Source organism: Cyprinodon variegatus, unplaced genomic scaffold, assembly GCF_000732505.1.
Source record: "Cyprinodon variegatus isolate N-32 unplaced genomic scaffold, C_variegatus-1.0 Scaffold974, whole genome shotgun sequence".
NCBI classification, from domain to species: Eukaryota; Metazoa; Chordata; class Actinopteri; order Cyprinodontiformes; family Cyprinodontidae; genus Cyprinodon; species Cyprinodon variegatus.
In genome coordinates, this window is record NW_015151427.1 from 109,230 (window position 1) to 135,734 (window position 26,505).

The 26,505-nt window shown below is 36.9% G+C and overlaps 1 protein-coding gene across 6 annotated transcripts in view; it reads left to right on the forward strand.

The window, feature by feature from the left end:
• LOC107100461 (acid-sensing ion channel 1-like) overlaps nucleotides 1–26,505 on the forward strand; it is a 134,527-nt gene that overhangs the window by 92,402 nt on the left and 15,620 nt on the right. For 2 of the 6 annotated variants that reach the window (XM_015398962.1, XM_015398963.1), the window contains exons 1-8: nucleotides 9,345–10,343; nucleotides 15,172–15,322; nucleotides 16,356–16,483; nucleotides 23,452–23,602; nucleotides 23,690–23,746; nucleotides 24,176–24,329; nucleotides 24,525–24,613; nucleotides 24,971–25,050. In XM_015398962.1, coding sequence (XP_015254448.1) covers nucleotides 9,702–10,343; nucleotides 15,172–15,322; nucleotides 16,356–16,483; nucleotides 23,452–23,602; nucleotides 23,690–23,746; nucleotides 24,176–24,329; nucleotides 24,525–24,613; nucleotides 24,971–25,050 — 1,452 coding nt within the window. In that variant the 5' untranslated portion in view covers nucleotides 9,345–9,701. Of the gene's footprint in view, nucleotides 1–9,344; nucleotides 10,383–15,171; nucleotides 15,323–16,355; nucleotides 16,484–23,451; nucleotides 23,603–23,689; nucleotides 23,747–24,175; nucleotides 24,330–24,524; nucleotides 24,614–24,970; nucleotides 25,051–26,505 lie in introns of those variants that run through there. The other 4 variants (XM_015398959.1, XM_015398960.1, XM_015398964.1 and 1 more) reach the window with 2 other exon arrangements.

Below are 26,505 nucleotides of genomic sequence, written 5' to 3' on the forward strand. Positions count from 1 at the left end.
TGAAATACGAACATGTCCTGGGAAATACGGACGTTTGGTCACCCTATTAAATACAGTCTTTCATTTGAGTTATGATTTATAACTGTGTTACACTGAAGATTGAAAGCTCCTTCACTTGTTGTGGTTAAAACTTTCTAGACAGAATTGGGCCAAATGTTCTCCTCTGTATGCGGGAAGCATGCTGAAGTCACGTTAATATAATTTAAATCAGTTAGCTGCTCAGCCTTTAGTAGGCTTACACCACTGCAGTTAGATTCTTGTACATTTATTGTAATAGAATTAATCTTGTGTTGTGACTAGAGTTCCTGTCAATGCATTAGATCCAACAGAAACTAAAGACCTTAAGCGTAAGTGCTTTAGGGCTTGTTTTGGTCTTAAATAGTAAGTGGTGTTTTACTAAAGGCACTGCAGTATTGGTTTTAGGTGTGTGTGTGTGTGTGTGTCGGTAACTTGGAGTCTCTTCAAAGAATAGAGAACAAGATAAAAGAAGTTAAGTTTGAGTTTGAGTGTCAGACAAAATCAGTCCAGCTGTAGAGAAAGAGAAAAATGCTTTGTGTGGAAGAGATTGGATCAAGGAAAGTAAAAAAAACACAGAAAGTTAAAAGAAGGAGACCACTAAAACAAAATGGAAACAGAGCAAGAAGGTGAGTAAACACAAATGTAGGCTGTGCTGTGCTGAGATTGAGGTGGGACTGGGACTGAGCATCATTGTGATTCAACCTTGTTCTGGAGTCGAGCCAGCACTGTGATGCGCATCTAGAAGTATTACTGGAGATGACGGGGAGAGTGGTGTGAAGCAGCACAAAATTACAGAGCAGTCTGGAGCCTGTAAAGAGAGAGAGACGATTGAGTGAGTGTCCACAGTGCAAATGATGAAATACACAAATCTGTAGCTGTAACCCTGGATGACATACTAGATAACAAATATGTATTGTGTTTATACCATTACTCAGTGTCAGTAAAGACCAATGTGAGAGTCACAGTTACAGTAAGTGCAGCATTGGCAGTGTGATCAATGATGCTGTAGAGGAATACTAAAGGAATTCAGTGCAGGGTTGCTATGTGAGGATGCTGTTTGCTGACTTGCACATCAGGAAGCAGATGCTACTAGAGACAGACATTAAAGGTGCCAGTTGACAGAACCTGTTAAATTAATTAGCTTGTTAGATGGAGACACTGGACACAAGTATGGCTCGGTCTAAACACTATTATGTGTTGTTATTGATTACCAGCATCTTGCCATGAGGAAGTTTGGACATTTGAAGGAGAATTCAGCGCAAAAATATTTAGACTAATCCAAGCCACATTTTAAAGATATCTATGTCCCTATTTTTTGTTCTTGCTATACAGCTTAAAAGAAAATTCAATAACATTTCATTTGCCTTTTTGCAGAGAAGTGTTCATACTACTAAAACAATTAATTTTTTGCTGTTTTTGCACTGTCATTTAACTTATTCCTTCTCTGCTTTGGCTAAATCAGCTCTTACCGAATATTTATTCTAGTTTACCAATCTTCCCATCAATGCTGTCACTTCCGAAGAAAATAATACCCCTGATCTTTTCACCATGTTTCATAACAAGTCTTAAGGGGATAATATGCATATATTTTCTATTGCACATTGTGTTGTGCATGTAGGCCAAGAAAGTTCTATTTTGGTGTCATCTAAGCTGAATAACATATTTTCTGTAACATAACTTGTAGTAAACTTTTAATTAAACTTTATAGCTTTTTTATTATACTATTTGTTATCCTGTCATTAGATTCTCTCAGATTTCCCATCAATCTCTGCAGCTTCACTTTACTCTGGTTTCACCATGCTGCCTAACTTTATATTACACACATTTCATTTACTAATGAGGTGACATATGTAGGTAGTTGATTGTACTGGGTTTTATTTAGGGTTACTTGAGTAAATGATGCTGTATGAAATGGCACTCATTTGGGATTTTTATCACATAAAATCTCAGCTAAACTGAAATATATTACCCAATTGTAACAAAATTAGAAAATTGTAAGGCATAGTATTTCTAAGTTTGTTCATTATAATTTGTATTTCAGAATTTAGCAAATTTGTATTTAATATGAAGGGTAAATGGTGTTTTCATTTTATCGTTATGGATGTTAAACTTACGCTTTTAGCTTATTGTACACCGTGTCCTTTGAGGATTCATCTATATTTCCCTTTACCTAATTTCTGTCTGTGAGTGCAAGAGGGATTTAGGAAAATATATCAAAATTCAACCAGGTAAGCATTTAAGATGGGAACATGCTGGAGAAAAAGCCCCCAGCAACCCAAAGCTCCCCATGAGGAAATTTGAGAAGTGAGTTTATCAGTGTGTGACCGCAGACAGTGAATCCAAAGGTTGAGTGACAGTGAGAGAACTTTTTTCTATCCTGCTGCCAAGAACAAAGTAGAAAGAAGCAGATAAAACAAGGTACATCTGTTTTTATTGATACAGAGTGTAACTACCTTCCACCTGGTCTGCCAGACAGGATGCAATTTGCTCCAGCCATGTCAGAGATGAGTTCAAATACTTTATATAAGCAAAATAAAGTTATCAGGTAATGCAGAAAATACAGCGGCAACTTAAATAAAACAGGAAGGGGTTATAAAATAATAATAATCGCATTCAAAATGCAATGTTCTTTGTATGTTCCTTTCAATGTTTTCAGGTGTGTTTTGATTTTTACACCATTTCTGACACGGCATATGCCAATAATGGTTTTTTATTAGTATTATATAAGTTCTTTCAAAGCATAAGCCTGTCTCAGCTAAAGATTTATTCTGGCCTCTCTTGCATTACATGTGCTGCATACAGAGTGGCTGCATTTCTTTATAAGGCCCTAAGAGGTTAGTTTCATTTAGAAGCAGGCCACAAGATGTCTCCCTCTGCCAAAGAAGCTGCCTGTCCAATGGAGTGACATTCTGATTGCAAACATGTCTCTGCTCTGCTAGGTTTTTTCTTTTTTCTTTTAGTTCTATTTATCTACATTATTCTGTGTCGTTTTACTACCCAAATGTTGGAGGATGTTTACCAGCTTTGGTTTCTCAGGGGGTTAAGATGCTTAATAAATCCTGATTAGTAAAATACACCACTGAATCATTGCTAGAAACAATAACTTGCATAAGAATGAAAACATTTATCTGTTATAATTTTATGTCAATTAGACATACAGTTACTGATTTAGGGACCTAACCAGTCATGACTCTTACCTTTCAATGTAGTATGCTAAGAAAATGTGTAACATTTTTCACCTTTTAAAGCTAAATCTTTTTTTGAAGTGCATAGGATTATAGCATAAATAGTCCAGCAGTGCAAGACTGTAGTTAAGGTCTAAAAACTTTATTCTTGATCAAATTTTATCTGACCATTTTATTTATTAAAGCTAGACAATGTATACAGTGTGGTTAAATGTATTTGTATCCCAGAGTTCATACAAATGTAGTTTCAGCGTTAACTATTTTTTATTAAAGTATCAAAACCTGTCTAAACCAAACCGACCTAATATAAAAAAAAAAAAAAAAATGCCACTCAAACCTAATAACTGACAGAATAAAACAGCTGCTGTCAAGTTAAAACAGGTAATTTGAGGAGATTTCCACTTATTTATTTATTTGCTCCTTTTTTTTTTAGATAATTTGACAACTAGTTCTTCATGACAATGACAACATGGTAAAGATGCATCATGCAATGCAGCTACAAAATTAGGAACATCAACATATAAAACAGGGTTTAAAGATGAATAATAAACCAGAACTTATAAACTGATAGTTTTCTAAATAGATACATACAGATGGCGACATGTATTCACACTATATAGAATGTGCTTGATAATTTAATTCAGTTATGCTGGAAGGGTTTGTCAGTTTTGTCTTTTAAAAAAAGGTCCTAAAAATATGTTCCAATTTGTGGATGCCAAATTTAAAATATATGTTTCAAGTTAGAGATATTGATCATTATGTAAATCCATGTGTTTGTCTGTAAAAGTAGTTATGTATTGTAACAGCCTTGCAGAAGAGATAAAATATGTTAAAAAGCTTGCTTAATTAAAATAAGGTTTAAAAGATATACCATGAAAAAGCATTTAGAGAGAAATGGCTCATAAACAGGAACATGTGCAGTGTCAGGGTGTGTTGGCCTGGTGAGTCACTGCCCTATATTTCATAATTTATAATATATATACAGTAGTATATAAATATTTTTGAAAATATGGGCTTCTGATCATTTGTGATGGGAACGGCATAGCAGTTTATTTCAGATACACATTGCATACCATTTGAATCAATGCATACCTTGTACTTTGAGCAATTATTCAAATGGCAAATGTCTATTTGATAGGAACTTTAAAGAGAGTACCTGCTAAGCTGGTTTCTCCTGCTGACTTTATGCAATGTATGATTGTTTGCTGGTATATATGGTCTCTAGTGAGAAATGTAGGATCAGAGTGTGTTTAGGCCTTTTATTGCTTCTGCTAGTCCGTATTTGTGTGTTAGTTGTAAGTATGATTATGTGTATTCTATGTATTTTGACAAGGTTTTTAGTTGTGCCAAAATTGTTATGAAAGAATGCGAACTGCTAACTCATAGCTGCGATGAGGTCAGAGTCTACTAATCAAAGGGGCCTTTGAAAGAACCTAAGTTTTCAATACTGAAGACTCTATTTGATAATGTAATTTTCCTTAGAAATTTTAACAAACTATCAAATGATCGCTATGGGCATTATTGCTGATGAGATTTAAGTAATTTATGTGTTCAGTTTCAGAGTGATTGTAAATAAGGCATGACTCATATTTTAATAACTATATTGTGTTTGTGATACACAGCAAGTAATTGCTGCCAGCATTTCACCAGGCTTTGAACATTTGCACTGGCCCTTCAAGGAGTTCATCCTTTTACTTATCCAGACCTCTGCTCCTCCTCTAATGAGACCTCTGGGGCTAAGCTTGGCTTTGACATAAAAGAGGATGATTAGTGTCATTCGTGGACAGCCATGGAGGCGGTAGTCAGGTCTTAAATGGGACTTATACTGTGAAAGTTTTCTTCCAATACCTTTCCCATAAGCAATGTCAGATGTCAATGTCAAATTTATTTATATAGCACTTTAAAAACAGGTATAAAACGGCACCAAAATGCTTTACAGGAAGACAACAACACCAATTAACAAAACAGAATGTGAAACACTGCTTCAATTAAAAGCCGAATAATAAAACATACCCATATAACAAGTATCTTTTTTGACTTTAAAAGTAGCACTGAACCAAAGTTTACTAATTAAATGCCTGAACACTGGGATGATCACCTGTCTCTCAGCTAGAACAGTTATTTGTATAATAAATGCACAGAGAAGATTATTTCGATCCATCCAGTATTTATACTTAATGTTACATCAGTGTCAAAGATGTTTATAACATTACTATTAACAAAGTAATACACATCAGATGAGCGTGGTTAGTAACCAACAAGATTTTGGATAAATGGAACATTCAGCAGAGCAGACCAGGACAAAATGAAAAAACGCTGCATGTAGGCTACTGTACCTTAACCCAAAGGACTAACATAAAAAAAGCCAGTCCAGTAAATTAAAAGTTACAAGAAGGAAGATACAGAAAGGGGATCAGTAAGTCTAATCTTTCCTCCTTTTGGTTCTAAGATCTGGAAAGGGACAGCTTAAATTTCTGCAAATACCATAAATCCTGCATGTAAAATATTTAAACCTTTTCCTTCAGGTTGGCGCTACAGGCCACTACTTACAAAATAAGAGAGAAATATTGTTTAGGACCGCATGATCAAAGTAATGAATAGCTCAAAATATTTCAAAGCTCTTAGGCAAGTCTATTACATCTGTAATTTATGGTATTGGGAAATGCCCACTTATGAAAAAGATAACTAGAAAACTACAATTCCATCATTGTTCTGGTGGATGAACTTTCCTCTTCAGCTCTGACAGAATTATTATTCTGATGAGTGCAAGTATCCACAGCTCTGCCCCTCCCAATCAGTCTCCCACCAGAACAGCCTATTTTATGTTATCCTGCGATGTTTTCATTGCTATAATTTTTCTAAGAAAAGAAATAATTTTTACATTCTTTATGAAAATGATGTTTGCCTCTAATAGGTCGCTTAAAGTTAATGCTACATTGTGTATGTGGTAGTAGGTAGGGGAGACAAAATAGTGCACCACATGCAATTAAACATTCGCTTTCATTTGGCTGAGGAATGCATACTGATTTTGTTATTTCTATGAGTATATTCATATATATATATTCATATGCTATATATATTTCTTACATTTTTTCTCCTCAAAAGTTTATTTATTTTTATTTAAATGTTTGTTGTTTGCTGGGTGTCTGTGAAACAAAATAAAAATGTTTTGTCTATGTGTTCCACCGGGAGCAGTAAAGATGATTCTCATTATAAGTTTTAACTAACAAAATATTCTTCAGACATTCAAATACATAATTCTTTATTTGTCCTTACAATAGACAAATACTAAATTATTAAGGATTTTAAAAAAAGCTTTTTTACCCCTGGAAATGCATTTTGCTAAAAAAAAAACAACGCCCAGGGTTTGTCTGTAGTGTTAGATACATCTACTTTTGTCACATTTTCCCCTCATTTTTTGGTTGCTCCTACCCCCAAAGATTTATTCTGGGATTAAACCTGCTTACAACAGAGACTGTTTTTTGTTAGCTCATATACTTCCACATATCCTAAATGCATTTAATTACAAATGTTGTTCTCAATAGAGAAAACAATCTGTTTCAATTTGAAGCAATAAACAGTGATCTTGTTCCAGATGGTGCCATTACAAAATGCTATTTCATCATCTACATATCATTCTGCTACTTTTTTGGAGCAGCTTTAAATGGATGTTTTTTTTTCAAAGGTAAATTCTAAAATTACTTATATACAAACTATGGAAATGCTAGTTAAAATACATTTGTCTTAATTTTCACTTAAGTTATATTGTCTGACTTTAAAATATAATTTCTAGCTTTCCAAATTTTTTTTGTACAGTCAAACTGGAAAAGAGCTGAGTAACACTAAGTACATGTGTTCAAAAGATGGGTGGTGAAAAATTTACATGTTTGAAAAATCTTACCTTTTCATACCTCTCTGCTGTGTTTATTCCTACTTATCTCTTCAGTCACTCGGGTCTGAATGAATACCAGATACTGCAGGTGTAGCAACTACTAGGATAAAGCTAAGAGAGTGCAGAGCTTGTCCTAAAACAAGCTTTTCAATATTGAAAAGCTAATGTTGATTTTCAATATTACAATATTTTATTTCAGTTTATTATATAGATATATATACTGGTATATATATATATATATATATATATATATATATTCCAGGCTCTGCTTCAGTAGCAGTGCCATTGTCGCAGATATCAGATTTATAGTCCACACACTGAGGAGATATTGGAATCTGAGCTTAAGTGTCAGCCAAAGACATTTGCACAAAGAAATAAAACCTCTCAATAAAAAAACATTACCTGTGACATATCTGACTCAAAACAACAATTTTCATTAATTTAAGATAAAACATATATAAAGCTGCACTTACAATATCCACCACTGTTCATTGCCATTTCCCTTTTTCCTCTGAGCACAGAGCCGCCCGTTTTGTTTGAACTCACATGAATCATGGGATACGGTAGGCTATGAAGGATATACCAGGCCTGTCCTTCAGACTGGAGGAAAAAATGATGGAATATTTGTTGGCCCCATACAAAGGAGTCTTCAAATCCAAACAGGCCACGGCGCTGATCTATGACATAATCGGCCGACAATTCGGGATTTGAAAACAGCATGTGTCACCGCTTAACAGATCACCAGATGAGTCCAATGTCTTCTTGCTGACCTGCCGGATAATTATTAAATGGGTAAAGAGTAGTTACTATTATTATGTAATTATAATTAAATTATTTAATATATAAAAGGAGCCAGTTGAAGTGGCTCGGATGCCACCGGTTTCTAGGTGTTGCAGGCATGTCCTATTGGGAGGAGGCCTCGTGGAAGGCTGAGGACACACTGAAGGGACTATAACTCTAAGCTGGCCTGGTGTCACCTAAGGGTCCTCCCAGAGCAGCTGGAGAAGGAGTGGGGGTCGGGAAGTCTGGGCATCTCTGCTGGACTACTGTCTCCGCGACTGGGGCCGGTCACATTTAAAACTCTCATATGTCTTTTTTTTTTTTTTTTACTTTTTCTTATGCTTTAATGAACATTTAAGTGTTTCACATTGAACAGAAAGAATGTAGGCATCTGATGGATCTACCAAGCAGTCTTTAGTCACTTTTGTTCAATTAATTAAAGATACTTAGATTGATCCAAAAGATGCCTGATTTCTATTTTTTATCGGCTATGGTGTTGGTTAGTTATTGTATATATATATATATATATAAATACTGTACATAATTGGATTAAGACTTGACAGATCAGCCCATATCTCTCCACCACTGTAGTAAGAGAGGTCCATATTCACATATTTAAAAAAAAATGCTTCCTATATTACAGTTGCTGAACTTACAATCAATCGATCAATTGTTATTTGCTAATTTAAAAATCATGAGTTTTTCAACGGGAGCAAAGCTCATATTAGTTTTTGAAATAATTGGTAAAGCACCTGATTCTACTGGTAATTTTCCTAACATTAATGTTCTGCTTTCTAACATAATTTATTAGCTTCCTGCCAAACAAAACCTTTACAGGTTTTTATGAATTAAATAAAATATAGAGCCATATGCTTGCACCATCACAACAATATAAACAACATTAAGCTTCATATATTGTAGATTATTTAGGTCAAAAAACATACTTTATAAGTGTTTGCAGCAGATTTTTGACAGTTTTTTTGTGGATTCTGCAATTTTTCATGACTAGCCAGCTCAGTGATCAATTATACATCAATCTATAAACTTGCTACAGGTCCTTTGGTATCAAAGAATTCCAGACTTCATCCTTTCTATTTAAAGATTATCTTTTTTATTGGTGTTTCTAATCTAATCGATACTACCACCCTCCGCCTCTCGGTACCATTGTAGGTCTACTTCATCACCAGAGGAAAACAATTTCATCCACTGGCTCCACCTCATTCTCCATTCGACTGTGAGGAGGGTGCGTGTGTTAAAAGGGCTGGGAACAAGCTTTATATTCCCTTCTGCAGACTTCAAGTCAACAGGCTAAAAAATCTCTCTTTAACGTGTGGGAAAAAAATGAGTTGAGTTGTGGGCAGCTGCTGCGCTGAGACAGAGACAACAGAAATCTGTGAGTATTGTCTGGCTCTGGAGAGAGGGAGATTGAGGAATGAAAGATCTGAGCAGCCGAGGAGGTAAGTCGCTCCGGATTCTCAAACTGATTACCTCTGGGAGTGAAATCGTTGCTCACATCTGCAATTATCACATTCGTCTATCTCTTGATGAAGGACTGGTGATAGTTATGCTGAATATTTTTCATCTCTGGAGCTTTTCAGCAATATTTATTGTGAGCGAAAGTCATTATCTAAACAAAAAATAACCTCTTAAAGGATCACATTTCTTTTTATTTTAGCAGTCAATCTGCTGTGCAATTGGACTCTGTTTCTGCTACCTGGAATTTTTGACACATAAAACAGAAGATGTCTATGAAAGCCACTCAATTGTGGTCTGAAGGGGGTTGCTGAGAAACGGCGCTTATTCACTACTCATTTGCCTTTGCAGTCATGGTCAAAGCACCAATGTCTGAATCAACCATCCTTGGGCCAAGCAAACCAAACAATGCCCCGGAGGTTTCTGTCCAACAGAAACAGTCAAGCCAGCTGAAAACGCCTCTAAAAGAGATCACAGTTTCTTTCATAAGGAGGACCAAAGTTCATGGTTTAAAATTCATTTTCTGTCCGACCAAGTCAAAACCCCAGCAGCTAATCTGGACTTTGGCCTTCTTCCTTTGTATAAGTCTTCTTTGCACCTGGTCCTGGAACCGGATTCTCTATCTGATGTCTTACCCTGTTGTCACAAAGATCTACATGGTTTGGGCTCACAACATGTCCTTTCCCGCTGTCACTTTCTGCAATAAAAATGTGTTTCGTGCATCCAGTATGACGAAGGATGACCTGTATCATAGCGGTTACTGGATGGACCTAATGTATCATAATCACACTGTTATAAAAAGGAGCTTTAACATCATAAAAGAAAGCCACAAGCCAGCTCTCCTAAGTCTTTTGGACTTCCAGAACTACACTCCGCCCCCTGACTACTTTGTTAACACCACAGAGATGATGGGTCGACTCGGCCACCAGCTGGAAGACATGCTGTTGGGGTGTCGGTTTCGTGGGGAGACGTGCACCTACAAAAACTTCAGCACTGTATGTAGAAAGAGAAAGATTGTGACTGCCAGGTGTGGGGTATAAGTGTTTGCAAGTTGTGATAATGACTTATTTGAGAAATTACTATTATAGAGCAACATCCCTCTTAGGCTGTTTTTAGTTGATGTTTAGGAGCAGACATTAATCCAGTCCTGCTTTTTTCCTCTCAAACATGATAGATTTTTTTCCCCATCACACTGAAATGTTTTTAAACCTCTGAATTCAATTATCAAACTATTTCCCTCTAGCAATCTTTATTCTACTTTTTGGAAACAAAAAATCAGATAATGAAAACCTGGTCAAATGCAAAAAAATGAGTTTCATTTCCTATACAGTATAAAATCTTGCAAACAAATCACTATAAGGGATGGCATGGGATGGTGATAAATCTGTAGTAGAGTTCTAAATCAAAAGCAGCTATTGAAGTAAAAGTCCCTTTTCACATGAACTAAAACACTTTAAAGGTACATTGGCGGATGTTCTTTTTCCGAGTGGATCATCAAAATAAGTGGTCCTCTTAATTGTCAATCTGGTGATATGTTTACATAAGGCCGTCCTGTGTGTTGTCCCCATTTTCACTTACTGGTGGTGAGACTGACATCCATCCATCAATCCATCCATTTTCCATCACGCTTATCCTAAGGTGCAAGGGGTGCTGTTGCCTATCTCCAGCTGTCTACAGGCGAGAGGCGGGGTGCACCCTGGACAGATAGCCAGTCCATTGTAGGGCAACATGGAGACAAACAGGACAAACATTCATTCACACACACACAATTTTTTTTTTAGAAAAACCAATTAACAGTCATGTTTTTGGACTGTGGGAGGAAGCCGCTGTACTCGGAGAGAACCCACGCATGCTCAGGGAGCACATGCAAACACCATGCACAAAGACCCAGACCGGGAATCGAACCCGGAACCTTCATGTTCAAGGCGGCAGTGCTACCAACTGACATAATGGAAAAATTGCAAATCTTCTTTTGAAAAGTAAGCTTGTATGAACAATGCAAACAGCTACTTTTTTTAATTAAGTGAAGAGGGCAGGTCTTTTCAAAAAAATCGCAAAGAATCATCCACTATACCTTTAATATTACCTGAAAGTCAAATATGGGGCAGTAGTCTGATGGCCCAGTACTATTTGGCTGTGTAATTATCAGAATATTTGTTTTAAGTGACCGAACAATACATTTTGCCCTCTGTCACTGAATTCTGAAAGAGAATGACAGATTATCGGTTTCTAACTTTTAGCTTGTGGTTATTTTGGTTACGCAGCAGGACAAAGGTCCAAAACTTTAGAGTTCTGTTGGTTTTCAGCTTTTAGAATTTTAAATCTAGCAACATGTAAATTACTTAGGCTGACCAACCAGACTGACTTGCACCATGTCTATTCAATACACAGCTTCTTAGCCTGGGAAGGCTCAGACTCTGGTCTGAACTGAAAAACTGAAACCCGAAAAAAATCCAACCTTGTGTATGTTGGAGGATAACATTTTATCCACATAGTACTTAAACACATTGGAAATGCAACCAATTAAAGCAGTTCCTCTTCCCTAACCAGAACAGGTGTTTATGAAAGTAAACTTACCTTTGTTTTATTTCTGTCTGTGTATTTGATAAAAATTTAAAATGGAATAAATATGTGCAAAGAAAATTTAAATATTTTGACCTGATACATTTGTATCCGACTAGAAACTACTAGTGTCTGAAGCTCCAAATCAGATTCTGCTCAGAATCTCATTTAGATTTGGGCTAGCCGCTAGCTCTTATATTTAGGTAACTGCAATGTAGAATTGGAAAGCATTCATACCCAGTTTTATGCTAATATTCTGTGTTATCATGGTTGAAAAAAACAAAAACAAAGAACATGCAGATTTAGCTGGATTATTTTTAATGAAAGGCTAGGGTATGGCTATGACTGATGAAGATCATCGGCATAGAAACAGACACGTTAAGTAACTGTGACAACTTTAAACATGCAATATTTAAAATAAATATAAGTGGTGCAAGAGCACAACAGGGCACGACAGCTCACTGTCTCTTTAGGATATCAGTGCATAGCTTCTGTAGTATTAATAAAGTCCATCTTCATAGCCAGACACAGTGCTATTTTGCAATTAAGCTGTGCTTCTATCTAAAACATCTTTTGCTGTAGCTGAAGTTTGACTTTTTTGGCCTTCTTATTTTGTTTAATTTGCAGTGTAAATTTTTTTTAAAGCCACCAGTTTGATGGTCTCAAGTCAATTAGCAGACCTCATTATATGGCCTGCAATGGGAAAAGTCATAGAGCTCTGTCGAACAGCATCTGTCTAAGCTGCAGAAAAGTCGGTGTGAGTCTGGACACGGAACACTGACTCTGATCTCTGGAGATCAGCTTTGCCCAGCTGGCTGGCTTTCTGCCAGCAGACCCTTTAACACAGCCTCGCTACAGAGGATAACTGATGAAAAGTCACCAGGAGCTGTAGTTTGCTTCTTAAACAGGGTGAGATGGATGTAGACAAGTGCTAAAGATACACCAATTGCTCAAAACCACAGAGCTTTATACTGTTTTTATTGTGTTTGTGAATGTGTAATATACTTGGATTGCTGTTATTATTTAAGCTTGAGCTACACCGGTTGTCAGATCTGTTAGTGAACCTCATTTAATGATAGAATAAACACAATGGTCAAAGAAATAACCTAAATCAGACAAAAGTAAAATGCATAAATATTCTATGAAAATTACCAAATGAAAGTCAATCATAGCTTTTCTACCATGATTCAAAAGAATGATTATAAAAAATAAACTTACAAAACAGTATGCTGTGACTTTTTACACCCGTCATTTTATACTTTTGTTTACAACAAAGATCTTAAAACATTTAACAGGAGATCATTGATATTGATCATGAAATATTTCTTCCTATTATGATCATGTGGAAGTCAGACACTCGATGGTCCTTTTTGCCTTCAGAATAGAACAAGATGTAAGAAACCCTACTCAAAGATTTGGGTGCATACTGACATTTTGGCATCACAGATTTGTGCAAAACAGTTTACTGCACATTCGTCATGGAATATTCCTTTCTACATGATTCCCAATCTGTTGAACTGAGATCTGTCAGCCATACATGCCTTTTGGGTAAAGTGAAAATAATTAATATGTTCAAGAAACCAGTGATTATTTAAGGTTTGTTTGCTGCACTGTCCATGCTTAAACCATGCTTTCCCATATAAATACCTGGTTTGAACTTTAGTAAATTATCCTTAATAAATCTAGATGACTAAATGCATTGCTTTGCTGCCGTGTCAGTTAGATTTAAAGTGTTATGTTACATATATAGTGTCTGCATTTTGATGTGGTTAATATCGAGATTATTAGGTAAATAATTGAATGTATTAACCATTAAACACTGACTTGTTTTTAAGCTTCTTTGTTTTTCGTTTACGAAATTTAGATTCTTGTGTATAGTTCTTTTGCAGTCATGAGTTTTTCATATACTTATTTGTCGTGAACTCTCATAAAGAGCTTCAAAATTCAGCAAAACAAATATTGCTATTTCTTTTGCAATGTGTTATACTTCAGATGGTTATTATTTTATAGTATGTGTTACATAACCAGCCTATTCTGCCTTCTGATCCGTCTAAAACTGATTCTCAGTGGGGTTTTTTTTTTTTTTTTGATTCTAGGCTTTATCGGCCAGCCAAGTCAATTTGTTATATCATTTTAAGCAACAAATGAAGATACTATTTGATTGATCTAAATCATTAACCATCAGACCGATTAGTTTTAGAAAATATTAAAATGATAAAATAGGTGCATTAACAGAAAGGGCATCATTTTAACCCGACAGAAAGCTTTTTTACTGTCTGCTTGTTTGCTTCAAATATTTTGCTGATTTTTGCCTGAGGGCAGCAAATAAAAAATATTGAAGGTTGTGTAGGGAGACTGTGACAATGTGAAGATCTTTGCTCCTAAAACAGCTTCTAAAAAATAATGGACTGAGGGTAGGCACACTTCTATAATCTTAATCATATCTCCTGCATGGTGCTCTTGTATGCCAGCTTTTTAACGGAGTACCATCCTGAGATGCAGAATGCCTTGGGGATGCTGACTAAAACAATGCTTGGTTTGTTGTCTATAAGTGTAGAAAGATGAAGAATTTGATCTGTATCTCCTGCAAGATTGGGGCAGGTTTGGATAAATTTATGACCTTTGGTAGTTGATACGATCCGCCATGCTGTTGTATCTTCTTTAACCCCCATTAGCTGTTTGATATCTCCCTTCTTTTGTGCTATCATATATCAGGTGTATGATGCTTTGATCCAAATAGAATATTTTTTTTTACAATTATGAGGAAAGAGCTGTATAAATGTAGATTTTTGACAAGGAAAAAAAAGACCTGCAGTGACTGGTCATCAATTATTAAAAGCTGCTGTGCTATACTGGCTTTGCTTCAATCCCAGTTTGGAGATTTTTTTCTGTGACCACCTAGTTTCCACCATCTGTGTTTCTACTTCATTGAAGGTAAAACACTATATTTTCTTTAAATCACTCAGAGGATATTTGGAGTGAAATTGGATAAAGATTGATGGCTGTTGCTGCTGCCAAGGTGCCCTCATTAATTTCTTAAACCAGAGCCAGGTGCCCATTCACAGTGAAGGCTTCTTTCTCTGCAGCACTGGCTTTGAACGAACCTTCTTTGCTTGCTCTGACGATCAGAAAACCTCTGTGATTATTACCTCCTCTCCACACTTTCATGTAATGTAGCTTGTACTGGTGCACAGGTTGCCACGACGCTGTGGGGTGGGTGTTACACTTCTTTTGTTTTATTGTTTTGTTCTCTATTCACAGATTTACACTCGCTACGGGAAATGCTACACCTTCAACTCGGGGCTAGATGGCAACCCTTTGCTGACCACATTAAAGGGAGGCACAGGGAATGGCTTGGAAATCATGCTGGATATCCAGCAGGATGAATACCTGCCTGTTTGGGGAGAGACAGGTCAGTACAACTTTAAGCCCATCGTTTTCTAACACTATCAAGTGAACAAATTTATTAAAACCTCTTTATATTGCATTTGTAATTTAGATTGTGTTAATAGCCATACGTAGGAGCGACAGCGTGCTGCAAAAGTATTCCTATCCCTTGAAGTCTTTCAAACTTTTTATGCAAAAAATGCATATTTAGGTGCATTTAATTGGGATTTTAAGCAATCAAACAAAAAAGAAGTGTGGCCAAAAAAGAAGCATGCGTTATTGGTTTAGGAGTTGAAGGATATGTGCTTTTCAAGATTGTATACAAGGATAGAGCTTAGTGGTTGGCATTTATATTCACACTCTTTACTCAGCACCACTAAATAAAACCCACTGCAACCATTAGTTAACAAAGTCTAGCTGTGGCTCAAACTTTGGACATAACCTGAAGCATGATTGGAAATTGACTGAAAGATGTCCTTTGCAGGACTTAATAATTGATGTTTGCAGAGCCTCTTTGTCTAATATGATTTAGCTTCAGATTATTTACACATAAAAATTGCCAACGTTTCCTCTCTAGAGCTGTGCATTGCTGATAGAAACATTCCGCCGAAAGGACTGTTGTAGTATATTTATATTTGCAAAATGCATTCAAAAATATTTTTCTTATTATTAGTCTGTGGTACTGAATCTCTCTAGATTGCATAGGTGTTTATGAGTACAGTATGTCAACATTTTGAGAAAGAAAATGTAAGGAATATGAATACTTTTCAGAAGCACAATAGCAAAAAAAAAGCTATTCTATTTGCAGTTCTTCATAATTTCTCCAACTCTTATTACAAAGTTTGCTGTAATACATTAGTGTCGATATGTATTCATGAAAGAAACAGTATACAGGAAATCTGTGGTTGTAATTCTATTTAAATCAAACTAGTTGTACACCAGCAGTTTAGAAAACAATAGTTGATCATTGATTGCTGCAACAAGCAAGTGCCCAAATAGTGGTTTCACTCCGAGGGCCGCACATGTTATTATATTTTTTTGGCGTGCTGTATCCACAGATGAGACATCGTATGAAGCGGGCATCAAGGTTCAAATCCACAGCCAGGACGAGCCGCCCTTCATTGACCAGCTGGGATTTGGTGTAGCCCCTGGTTTTCAAACTTTTGTGTCATGTCAGCAGCAACTGGTAGCTAACGATCAGCCTCTGACCCCCTTTTTTTCCCGCCAGTCTCATTGAGTGTTTGTCCCTGATTTATTGCCAGCTGGTGGACATTATTGCATCTAACAGAGCATGGAGCAAAATCAGATCACTAATTACCCCCACGTGGGAAAAGTAGGGTTAGTGTGGTTTCCACAAAATGAAACCTTGGGAATCAAAGCAATCAAGAATTATTGGCAAAGCAGGGCCAAGTAATGATTAGATGGAAACATATGAGCGTGATGTTTCCTTCAGAGCCAAACCCACTTGATAAGGAAGAGAATCCAACTACATGTGGCTGCTAAGATAGATTCCTCTATTTTAAGCTAAGGAGGAAAAAAAAAATCTATTTTAATTACCTCAAATCTGTCAGAATCTTCAAAGTGGTGCGCAGCATGTTTTTCTTCAAAGGTCCTTTGTTTGCAGAGCATTTTAAGAGGACTTTTTTTTACATTATCTTCCTGCAGCCACTGCTAAAAATAACTGAAATTTTAAAACAAATGGCTAGTTTCCTGTGGGTAAGGTGTGAAAAAGAAGCATACAGTAGCACACTTTTTGATGCAATGTCTAAATCTCTGCTTCCACCAGCTCTTAAAGTACCCATAGATTTTTAGCACAGACTCTGATTTAAGCACAAAATTTAATGACAAGCAGAAAAGCCGTTGGCTGGGTTTGTTGACTGAAGAAAATTTGCATGACAGCCAAGGCTCCACCACCATCTCTAAAAGATGAAAAGTAATAACTTTGGTTGGGACTTAATTGATTCAAGGGGCCATTGTGGATTATAACAGTGGGAACATGGGTTTTAAATTCAAATCTAATGAAATTGTTTATAATTGATATGATGTTGCCTGTAGAGCAGATTCCAATTGGGTATCTTTTTGTCTTGTTTGGAAAAACAAGGCAAAGATCATCAAACTTTGGACAGAAGGGGCAGGAATGAGAAAAAGCTATTTATAAAAGCATTTCTACAAGGAGTTTTTAAATTTTGCAATGATCATAATAATTACACTTTATGACAAACTGTATTTTTTAATTGTGCTGCAGACTCATTAAAATTTACTGCACATAATCAGTCGTAGTGAAGTAAAGGACATGAGCTGTTAATCAAATTAATTTCCTTAGCAATTAATGAAGCCAGATGTAAATGATTTTGCTCCAAAAGTTCATCAGCTTGGCTGCTTCATCAGCATGAAATGTTAATGTGAAATCTGTCTTGTTTTAGCAGAATAGCATGGGATGATTGAGGCATATTTTTGACTCTTGGACACCACAAAAAGATTATAGATTCCATTTTTGGGGAACCTTGCTCTGAAAAATCTGACTTTTCTTTTCTTTAATATTGCAGAGCTAAATATTTACCATCGCTCAGCTATCATTAAGAAGTCAATCAGTTGTATTAGTTACCATTGCAGATTTTCAACATGAGTGTAAAAGTGCAAAGATAAGTAATTAATAATCATGACACCAGCAGACATAACAGTGACAGAAAAAAGACGCGTTTATAATTTGAATGATGGGCTGCATTAATAGACTGTCAGGCCAACATTCATATTATCAATATAGTGTCACTATGGTGTGGTCTTAAGAGTCATTTGTTACTAAATTGCTCAGAGCAGTATTAAAATATAACTCAAAGAGTTGAATTCAGCTATTGACTGCATTTACGAGATAAAATTTATATATTTCGTCCCATTTTTAAACTGAAGTTATACCAATTATAGCCCATTCTGGTTTTTATTCTATGTATAGTAGAGGATCAGAATTTTAAAAAGTGCTTTCTCTACAATTCTAGATCATGAGCAGTCAATAATAATCTATATTTGAATCTGAGTTCACATTAAGCAGTCTGCAACAAAAGAAAAGAACAACCAGGATATGTTTGACATTATAAAAATGTCTTTATCATCTTGCATTAACCATTAGCTATGTGCGAACAGCTAGCTGACCACCTACTCTCTATGGATCAAGATAAATCATTTTAAAACCCTGACTTTAAATCCGACGTTTCCAAAACACTGCCTCTGCAGAGTCCAAACTCTTCTGATGGTATTTATTTATGTAAGTTTAGAATTTATGTAAGTTTGTGTTAAAATGCCATAGTTATGTTTTTTAAAGGAAGCCCCATTTATTAGTATTTTTCTTAGATTTTTTTTAGGTTTTTTTGAAGTTGGTTTCATCATAATTGTGCAACTTGAAAGTGGACTTCATACTGAGGACCCCAAACAATATTTTCCTGGCCCTGCCATGTCTCTCTACTGTATTTCCTTGACAAATAGAGACAGAAAGCTAGAAAGGATCCACTTACTTCCTCAAATGCTGACTAAAACCCAGAAATATACAAAATAGCTTATTTTAGCTCTATGCTTTTTATGTTTTCCCTATTAAAAACTTAATTAACACTGATAATATTATTTTAATTATCTAAAATAAATTGCATCCAACAGTGCAGCAGTGTTTTTGTGTGGGACTTTTTTAGAGTGTTTATCTGAAGAGCCTGATCACTTCATATCCTTTTCCGCTATGCTGATTGCCTTTTGACTTTGATAATGATGTGGGCTGTGTTCCCTCAGTCCTCACCCTAGATGAGATGTCCTATGAGGCTGGCATAAAGGTACAGCCTCATTCTCAGTCAGAGCCTCCTTTCCTTCGTGAGCTGGGGTTTGGGGTTTCCCCTGGCTTCCAAACATTTGTTTCCACCCAAGAGCAGAGGCATGAAAAGCCTTGCTGCATGCTACAAAATACCTTACTGTTTAATTGTTCCAAACGTGGTAAATTCTACACTCTTATCTGCTGTTTACCCCCACCATACAGGGGAATGGATTTGTGTGCCTCCCCCTCTTTCCCATTCTATGCGGCTGAACTGTTGCAACTACATGCAACAGTTTCTGCTGTGTGTTCCTGCATCTTTACTTTCTCTGTGTAGAACTTCAGTAGCTAACATGTGTCCTTCCTTTAAGCCCTTTACTTGGGCTTAAGTCCTTGCGGAAGTCCTAATTAAAGTTTTGCTGGTTGGTTAGTTGTACCCCTTCCTTGTCCATGCACAGCTGTGTCAACATAGTTTGTATTTTGCTTTCATATCTCAATAGAGCAGATTATAAACACTCTGTGCTGTATCATCTGAAAGGACCAGACGGTGTCCTTCACTAGCTTTTATCCCACGAGGATTCTGTCTTCTATTTTTCACTCTCACCAGGGGGTTTTTGTTTAGTGCATGTCCACAAAAGTGGACATGAAAGTCTGTGGGTTAGAGAGGAAGTTCAATAAAACCTTAATCATGTTTGCCAGTTTAGGTTTACTCCATCAGCGAATTGCACTCTGCCTGTCACTACTCCTTGACTAAATAACTCTTTGATTGTTAGAGTTTTCCTGTTTAGGGATGTTGGAATCAATTAAGACTTCCACTCCCTAATAGGACAATAGCTACCAAGTTATTTTAATTGAGATGCTTGACAGGAAGAAGCTTTTGGCACTGATTGCTGATCAGGCCCATATTGCTTTATAAGCTGTTGCTGATTCAAAGCACTCAAGAATCCTCAAGCAACAGGATTTTATATATATACATAAACTTGCTTGGATTTCTTTCTTTCTTTTCTGTTATGAAATTAGTATTGGATGTTATAAACAAAAGGTTGGATGAAACTGAACATCTTGTTGGTAATGAGACATCAGTTTGTTCAGTACAAATCTGTAACGATTCAGAACAGACGGATGCAGTTTTCAGGCAAGGCAGACAGTGCTATTACTCAAAAAGTGTTTATTAAAATAAACAGGTCTGTGTTAAGAGCTGCTAGGACGTCTGAGGCAGGAAACACTGGTTTACCAGTTCAGTCCATAGCCAGAGAACCAGGTAGGAACCAGCTGGTGGGCTGCCAACAAGATGCAACTGGTGCTGCCCAGAGTGTCCCAGATGCTGCAGCCCCGGAGAACAAGCAGGAGTCAGGAGACGGGTCAGGCAAACAGATGAGAACAGGAACAGGAAGGTTCAGAGGTCCAGGAGCCCAAAGACAGTTAAGGCAAAACGTTCAGACGGGAACAGGCAGATTTAGGGGTTGAGAGGCAGAACAGGTCAGGATCAGGAAATCAGACACACCAAGGAACTCTAAAAACACTTCCACCACTGGCTAGAGAGAGTAAGAATAATTTGGTGCGAACGACTGGATGCAAGCGCCTTAAATAGAGGCAGTAGCAGGTGGACCAGATGAGAAGTGATTAAAAACCAACTTGGACAGGTGAATGGAATGAATAATTAAGGCCCTGTCCACACGAAGTCAAAACGAACACGAAACGCTAATATTTTCCAAAACGTTTGTTGTAAAGACGGAGACGTAAAATAACTGTGATTGACCACATGAATGCATGAAAACGCTGCAAAATGTATGCCAGGCCTGTAAGTGGCGCTGTGGTGCCAAAGCAAAAATAGGCGAAAACAGGCAACGAAATGTTGGGCATGCGCAGTAATATTTATACAACAACCAAACCGGAAAACCGGAAAATGGCCCTGCGGGTCCATTTTCGTGGTTCAGTCAAATTGAGGTGATGAACTATGTCGTCGATATTGCTCTGTTCTTCCTGGAGATATTCCAGAAGAAGAAGATTCTGTTGTAAGCCCGACAGCAGGGTGAGTAGCATGAGCAGCAACCATTCAACATAGTACGGCGCCATTGTTGTGGTGATACTGTGTCGCGCATGCGTGTTTAGAGGCGACGCTATGACGCATGCGTGTAAAAAAAAAAAATGCGGTCAGACATTAAAGATGGAAACGCGAAAACGGCGTTTAAAAATCTTCCCACTCTGAAGGCTTAATAAAAAAAGATCGTTTACAGACCCCGAAACACCGGCTTCGTATGGATGAGAGGCTGGTTTGGTGAAAAAATGGTGCGGTTAGGCCAGGGTTTGACTTCGTGTGGACGGGGCCTAAGCCAGTCATCGGCGCCAAGATCATGACAATATCAAGCTCTTAATAGAAAACAGACAGGTGGGAGCAACATATGCATTAAATGCATTAAATACATTAAATAGTTTCAGTAAATTATATTTTTTTTTTAACAGTGTCCTGTCTGGTGATGTGGCAATAAGAATATTTGTCTTGATGCCAAAAAGAGCCCAAAAGATTTTACTTTCACAAGTGGAGCAGTAGGGCTGTTGCCATAGTGTTCCGCTTGTTTCATGCATATAAACTGCTTTATTATAATTATGCAGGGAGTTTTACAGATTATATGGACATTGCAATGTAAGTAGAACAGAAGAGGAAAAACTGAGAAAAGATGAAAGAAAGAGGAGATAAAAGGGAGACAACGATAAAACATTTTCAGTCTGCTTCATCACCTGCAAAGAGATGTAAAAAGAACAGCACAACCTACAGACCTGGTACGAGACATACAATAAAGTAACACCTTTGCACTTTTTACATCTGGTCACATTGCATCCTAAAAAGTCAACCATTTTAACGGGATTTTATGTGACTGCATCGCAACTCATACAGCAGTGCATATTTTAAATTAAAAGAAAACACCTCCAATTTTTTTCAAAGGATTTGAAATCAAAATTTGAAAAGTTTACTTTGCATGTATTTAGACTCTTCTACTGTGATACCTTTAAAAAGGTCTCAGGCAAAAATCGGCCTTTGCAGAAGCTGCCAAGAGGCTCTTATCACAAGCTATGTAGGTGGCACAGCAAATATATGCAAAACACAGTTTGGAGAAAGGCTAAGCACATTACACTAAATTCAGCTGAAATTGTAAAAGACGGTGATGACCTCATCATGCTTATCTTCTGCAGGAGCAGGAAGGCTGGTTATGCGGATGAAACTTGAAACTGATGAGGAAGAAAACTGAAGAAAAACTGTAAGAGGCTGTACTGGTCTTAAACCTGGGAGATAGTAATACAAACATTGGTAGAGCTGGGACGGGATGGTTTTGGTAAAACCCTAGGTATTTGTTTGAATGGTGGTGTTAAAGTCAGAATTAAATGCTGGAAAATCTAGAAAGCTGAATTCCACCTACAGTCTCCATTTAATCTGACTTAAATCAATCTGTTTAGCAAATAAAAAGGTGCAAAGAAATTGGTCTATAGATGGTTGAAACCCCATTAGAATTACAGCTGTAATTGTAGCGAAAGGTGGCTTCTCAAAAAATTTGACTTAAGGATCCTGATTAAAATTAATGCTACCACAAAAAAAAAAAAAACATGTATAATATTTCTCACAATTTGCATTTTAGCAACTTAATTTCGTGTGGGTTTGTTGCATTAAATCCCACTAAGTTACAGAAAAGTTAGATTGACCTATATTAAAGTGGTATGAATACATTTGCAAGACACAGTAAAGACGTTTTAAAAGTTAGTTTTCTAATGACACAGCAAACTAACTTCATCACGCTATTGAATTCATTAACATAATATTCAAAGAAATATTATAATAGGCAATGCAAATTTTCTTTATTATACTGAAAATCAGATACTAATGAATTTATTAACATAACTCTTAATGTAACAAAAACAAACCATTTAAATGTATGTCAAAAATCTGCTGAAGGAATTGCTTTTAAAAACGGTTAACTATTCTGACTTTTAGTGAGGAAGAAAATTGTTCATAGATTTTGGTGTCCTCTCCAAACGATCCAGGTTGCTGTAAACCCATATCTATTCCCATGGTACTCTGTTTCCTGCCAGGAACCAAACCTGCATCTGTGATGTTCTGCATGGTGTCTGCCTGCTGCAAAACATGAGCAAGAATATTGCTCTGACTGCAAATTTCTGCCTTTTGTATCACAGAAAATAATTTTATTTAAAGAAATCTGTTTCTTAAGCGTTTGTATATGTGTGCTGAGTTTTGTATGCTCGTTGTCCTCTTTTGTTTTTTGGGTTTGCACCATGTTTCTTTGATTTGTTGCTGTAGTTTGGTGTAACCCTCTGAGACGACATATTGAGGGGAAACGTGTTGTTTGCTCTTTCAGCTTCAGTACCTCCCACAACCTTGGGGAGATTGCAAGTCTACACCGATAGAGTCAGATTTTTTCTCAACGTACAGCATCACTGCATGCCGCATTGACTGTGAAACACGATACCTGCTGGAGAACTGCAACTGCAGGATGGTTCACATGCCTGGTATGTATTCAAACCTTACCTGGCTTCTGAATATCACTATGGTGCTTAATTAGGTGAAGAGTTTTACATTTGCTTTATTTTAAATAGGTACATCAACAGTTTGCACGCCTGAGCAGTACAAAGACTGTGCTGACCCAGCTTTAGGTGAGCCTATAATTCATTTTGTTCAGCATGAGGGTTTTTTCCTACATTAATGTATTAAACCCAGAGCTCAACAGGGTCACAATGAGCATATTCTAGGCCTTAGATATTACTTGTGTTGCTCTATGCAGAAATAACGTTCTTCCAAGAAAGTGCTGAAGCAAAATAAAGAAATTATTGTTTAAAAATTCCATTATAAAGATTTGTGATGTGACTGTGCTTCGCTGAGCTCAAATAAATCGCACCAGTTTTATCCCCCCCCTCCTCTTTTTTCCAGTAATATGGCTTCAGTCATTATTTGCTTTCATGGAAAGTGAACGATGGCAGCGAGTATATTTCTGTTTCATGCAGCAATATTTTTAGCACAAGCTTTTTTTTTCTTTTGCTTTCAAAGAGGTTGCAATATTTTTAAACAACTTTGATCATCCACAGACTTTTTGGTAGAGAAAGACAACGATTACTGTGTCTGTCAGACCCCCTGCAACATGACTCGCTATGGCAAGGAGCTGTCCATGGTAAAGATCCCAAGTAAGGCATCTGCTAAATATCTGGCTAAGAAATTCAACAAAACTGAGCAATATATTGGGTAAGTACTTTGTAGAATCAGTGAAGTTTCACATTTTTTTTCCTAATGCATTTTAACTTCCGTCTCCATCGTTCACCTTCAATGTAACAATAATGAAAGAATCTTACTCAAGAAAATGGGAGATATGAACTGATGAAATATTTAATTAGAGGATATAATGTGTCCTGGATAAGCTCTTGTTTGTCTTCTCTGCAGAGAGAATATATTGGTGTTGGACATCTTCTTTGAAGCTCTAAACTATGAGAAAATTGAGCAGAAGGCTTATGAAATTGCAGGACTTCTCGGTAAGAACCTTGCAGTTGCCTTTCCTTTCAGATTGGAGGGAAAAAACAAGTATGACTTTGGAATCAGCACTCACCGGTCCCTGGAGCAAAGTCTGCTTTGTGAGATGGGGCCTTGTGCTTTGAGCGTTTCTCTTTGAACTTCCAGATTTGCTGAACACATTTTCATAATCTGATGCTCTTGCAAGGGCACCAGGGCTGGGTTTAATAAAATATTCCGCCCTTTGTGGGAACTTTTGACAGTTCTGTTCCGATTTTTGGGAGATACAGGGAATTAGATGCGACAGCAGTGGGAAGAGTTTCGTGCAGCTTTGTTTAATTAGTGTACCTGCTCATATCTGTTCATCTCTTCTTCTGTAGGTGACATCGGAGGTCAGATGGGGCTATTTATTGGAGCCAGTGTTCTGACAATACTGGAAATATTTGACTACCTATATGAGGTAGAATTTATTCTTTTTCACTATGTCTAATGCAATTTTGAACTTTTGGCAAAATTACAGTAAAGGTTCAGGTTTATGTCTTTATTTTGTCCAATATTTGCTTTACATTGAAAATCCATTTGCAATCTGATTTGCATGATTACTCTTGCCAAGATTAGCTACAATACAAAAATTCTTAGGGAAAAGACAAAGTGTACAGCGATAAAACTGATTAGTAAATAATAAAAGTTCCTTGACAGTACATTAAAGACATAGTGGAGAATTTTTGCGATTTTTTGAACACCCCCAACCCCAACTTAAAAAAAAAAATGGACATGCACAACCATGTAACCTCCCGAGAGGGAACACCTATTAAACGTGTGCGAGAGCATGCATGAGCTCATTTCTCCTCGTGCATGCTCTGTTTAAAAGTTGTTGTTTGCATCAATCATACAAACTTACTTTCCAAAAGAAGATTTGCAATTTTTCTACTATAACAGACTCACCAATGGAAAGTTAAAACGGGGACGAGCACGTAGGACGGCCTTCCATGACCATATCACCAGAATGATTGACAACTAGGAGGACTGCTTATTTTGATGATCCAAAAAGAACATCCTCCACTATAACTTTAATCATATAAATACTTGCACTCCTTTTAATACATCAAATGAGAACAGTTCCTTGTGGATTCAATAAAGACAAAGCTTAAAAAAAAAGTCTTCCCAAGTTCTGTCTGGCCTATTGGTACCAAAAACAAAAGGCGAGGTCCCCTGGGATGCAGCTTCACATAGGAGAGGAGAGAACAAGGGAGCATGACCATCAAACAGCCTATAATAATATGATAAATCTTTGAGGTTTATAGTGTCACGGGTCGTCCTCTGAGCCTCCTCCCAGTTCGACGTGCCTTGAGCACCTCCTAAGGGAAACGTAGAGGGGACATCCAAAAAAGATGTCCGAGCCTCTACCGAATGACCAAGCTTCTCACCCTATCAAAGAGAGTGCCCAAGCACCCTGAGGAGACAGCAAATTTCAGCCGCTTGTATCCGCAGCCCGGTCCTTAATAAAGTAAAAGATGTAGAGTATGAGTTTGTAGTAAGTCATAGCTTTTTTTCAGGATAGCATCTGGAAAATCCATTCACGTGCCTGAAAATGTCCCACCTAATTTATTATTACATCAAAAAGCTTAATATAGGACATAATGTGAAAGATCAACACAAAGTAGTGTATCATTCCAAGGTAAAATGAAAAAGATAAATAAGCAGAAGTTTTGCCCTCATTTAAAGTCAGACTAAAGGAAGATTAACATACCTTCAAGTCTTTTGATAATTTCTCAGTAAGATCTAGATCAGGAAACTAACTGAACAATATTTTGTTCCCATGCTTTATGAAAGACACAATATGTTCAGAGTGATGAGCTTTGTATTTTTCCAGCTCACATAGTGTTTATTTAACCACAGAGCTTTGTTCTGTATG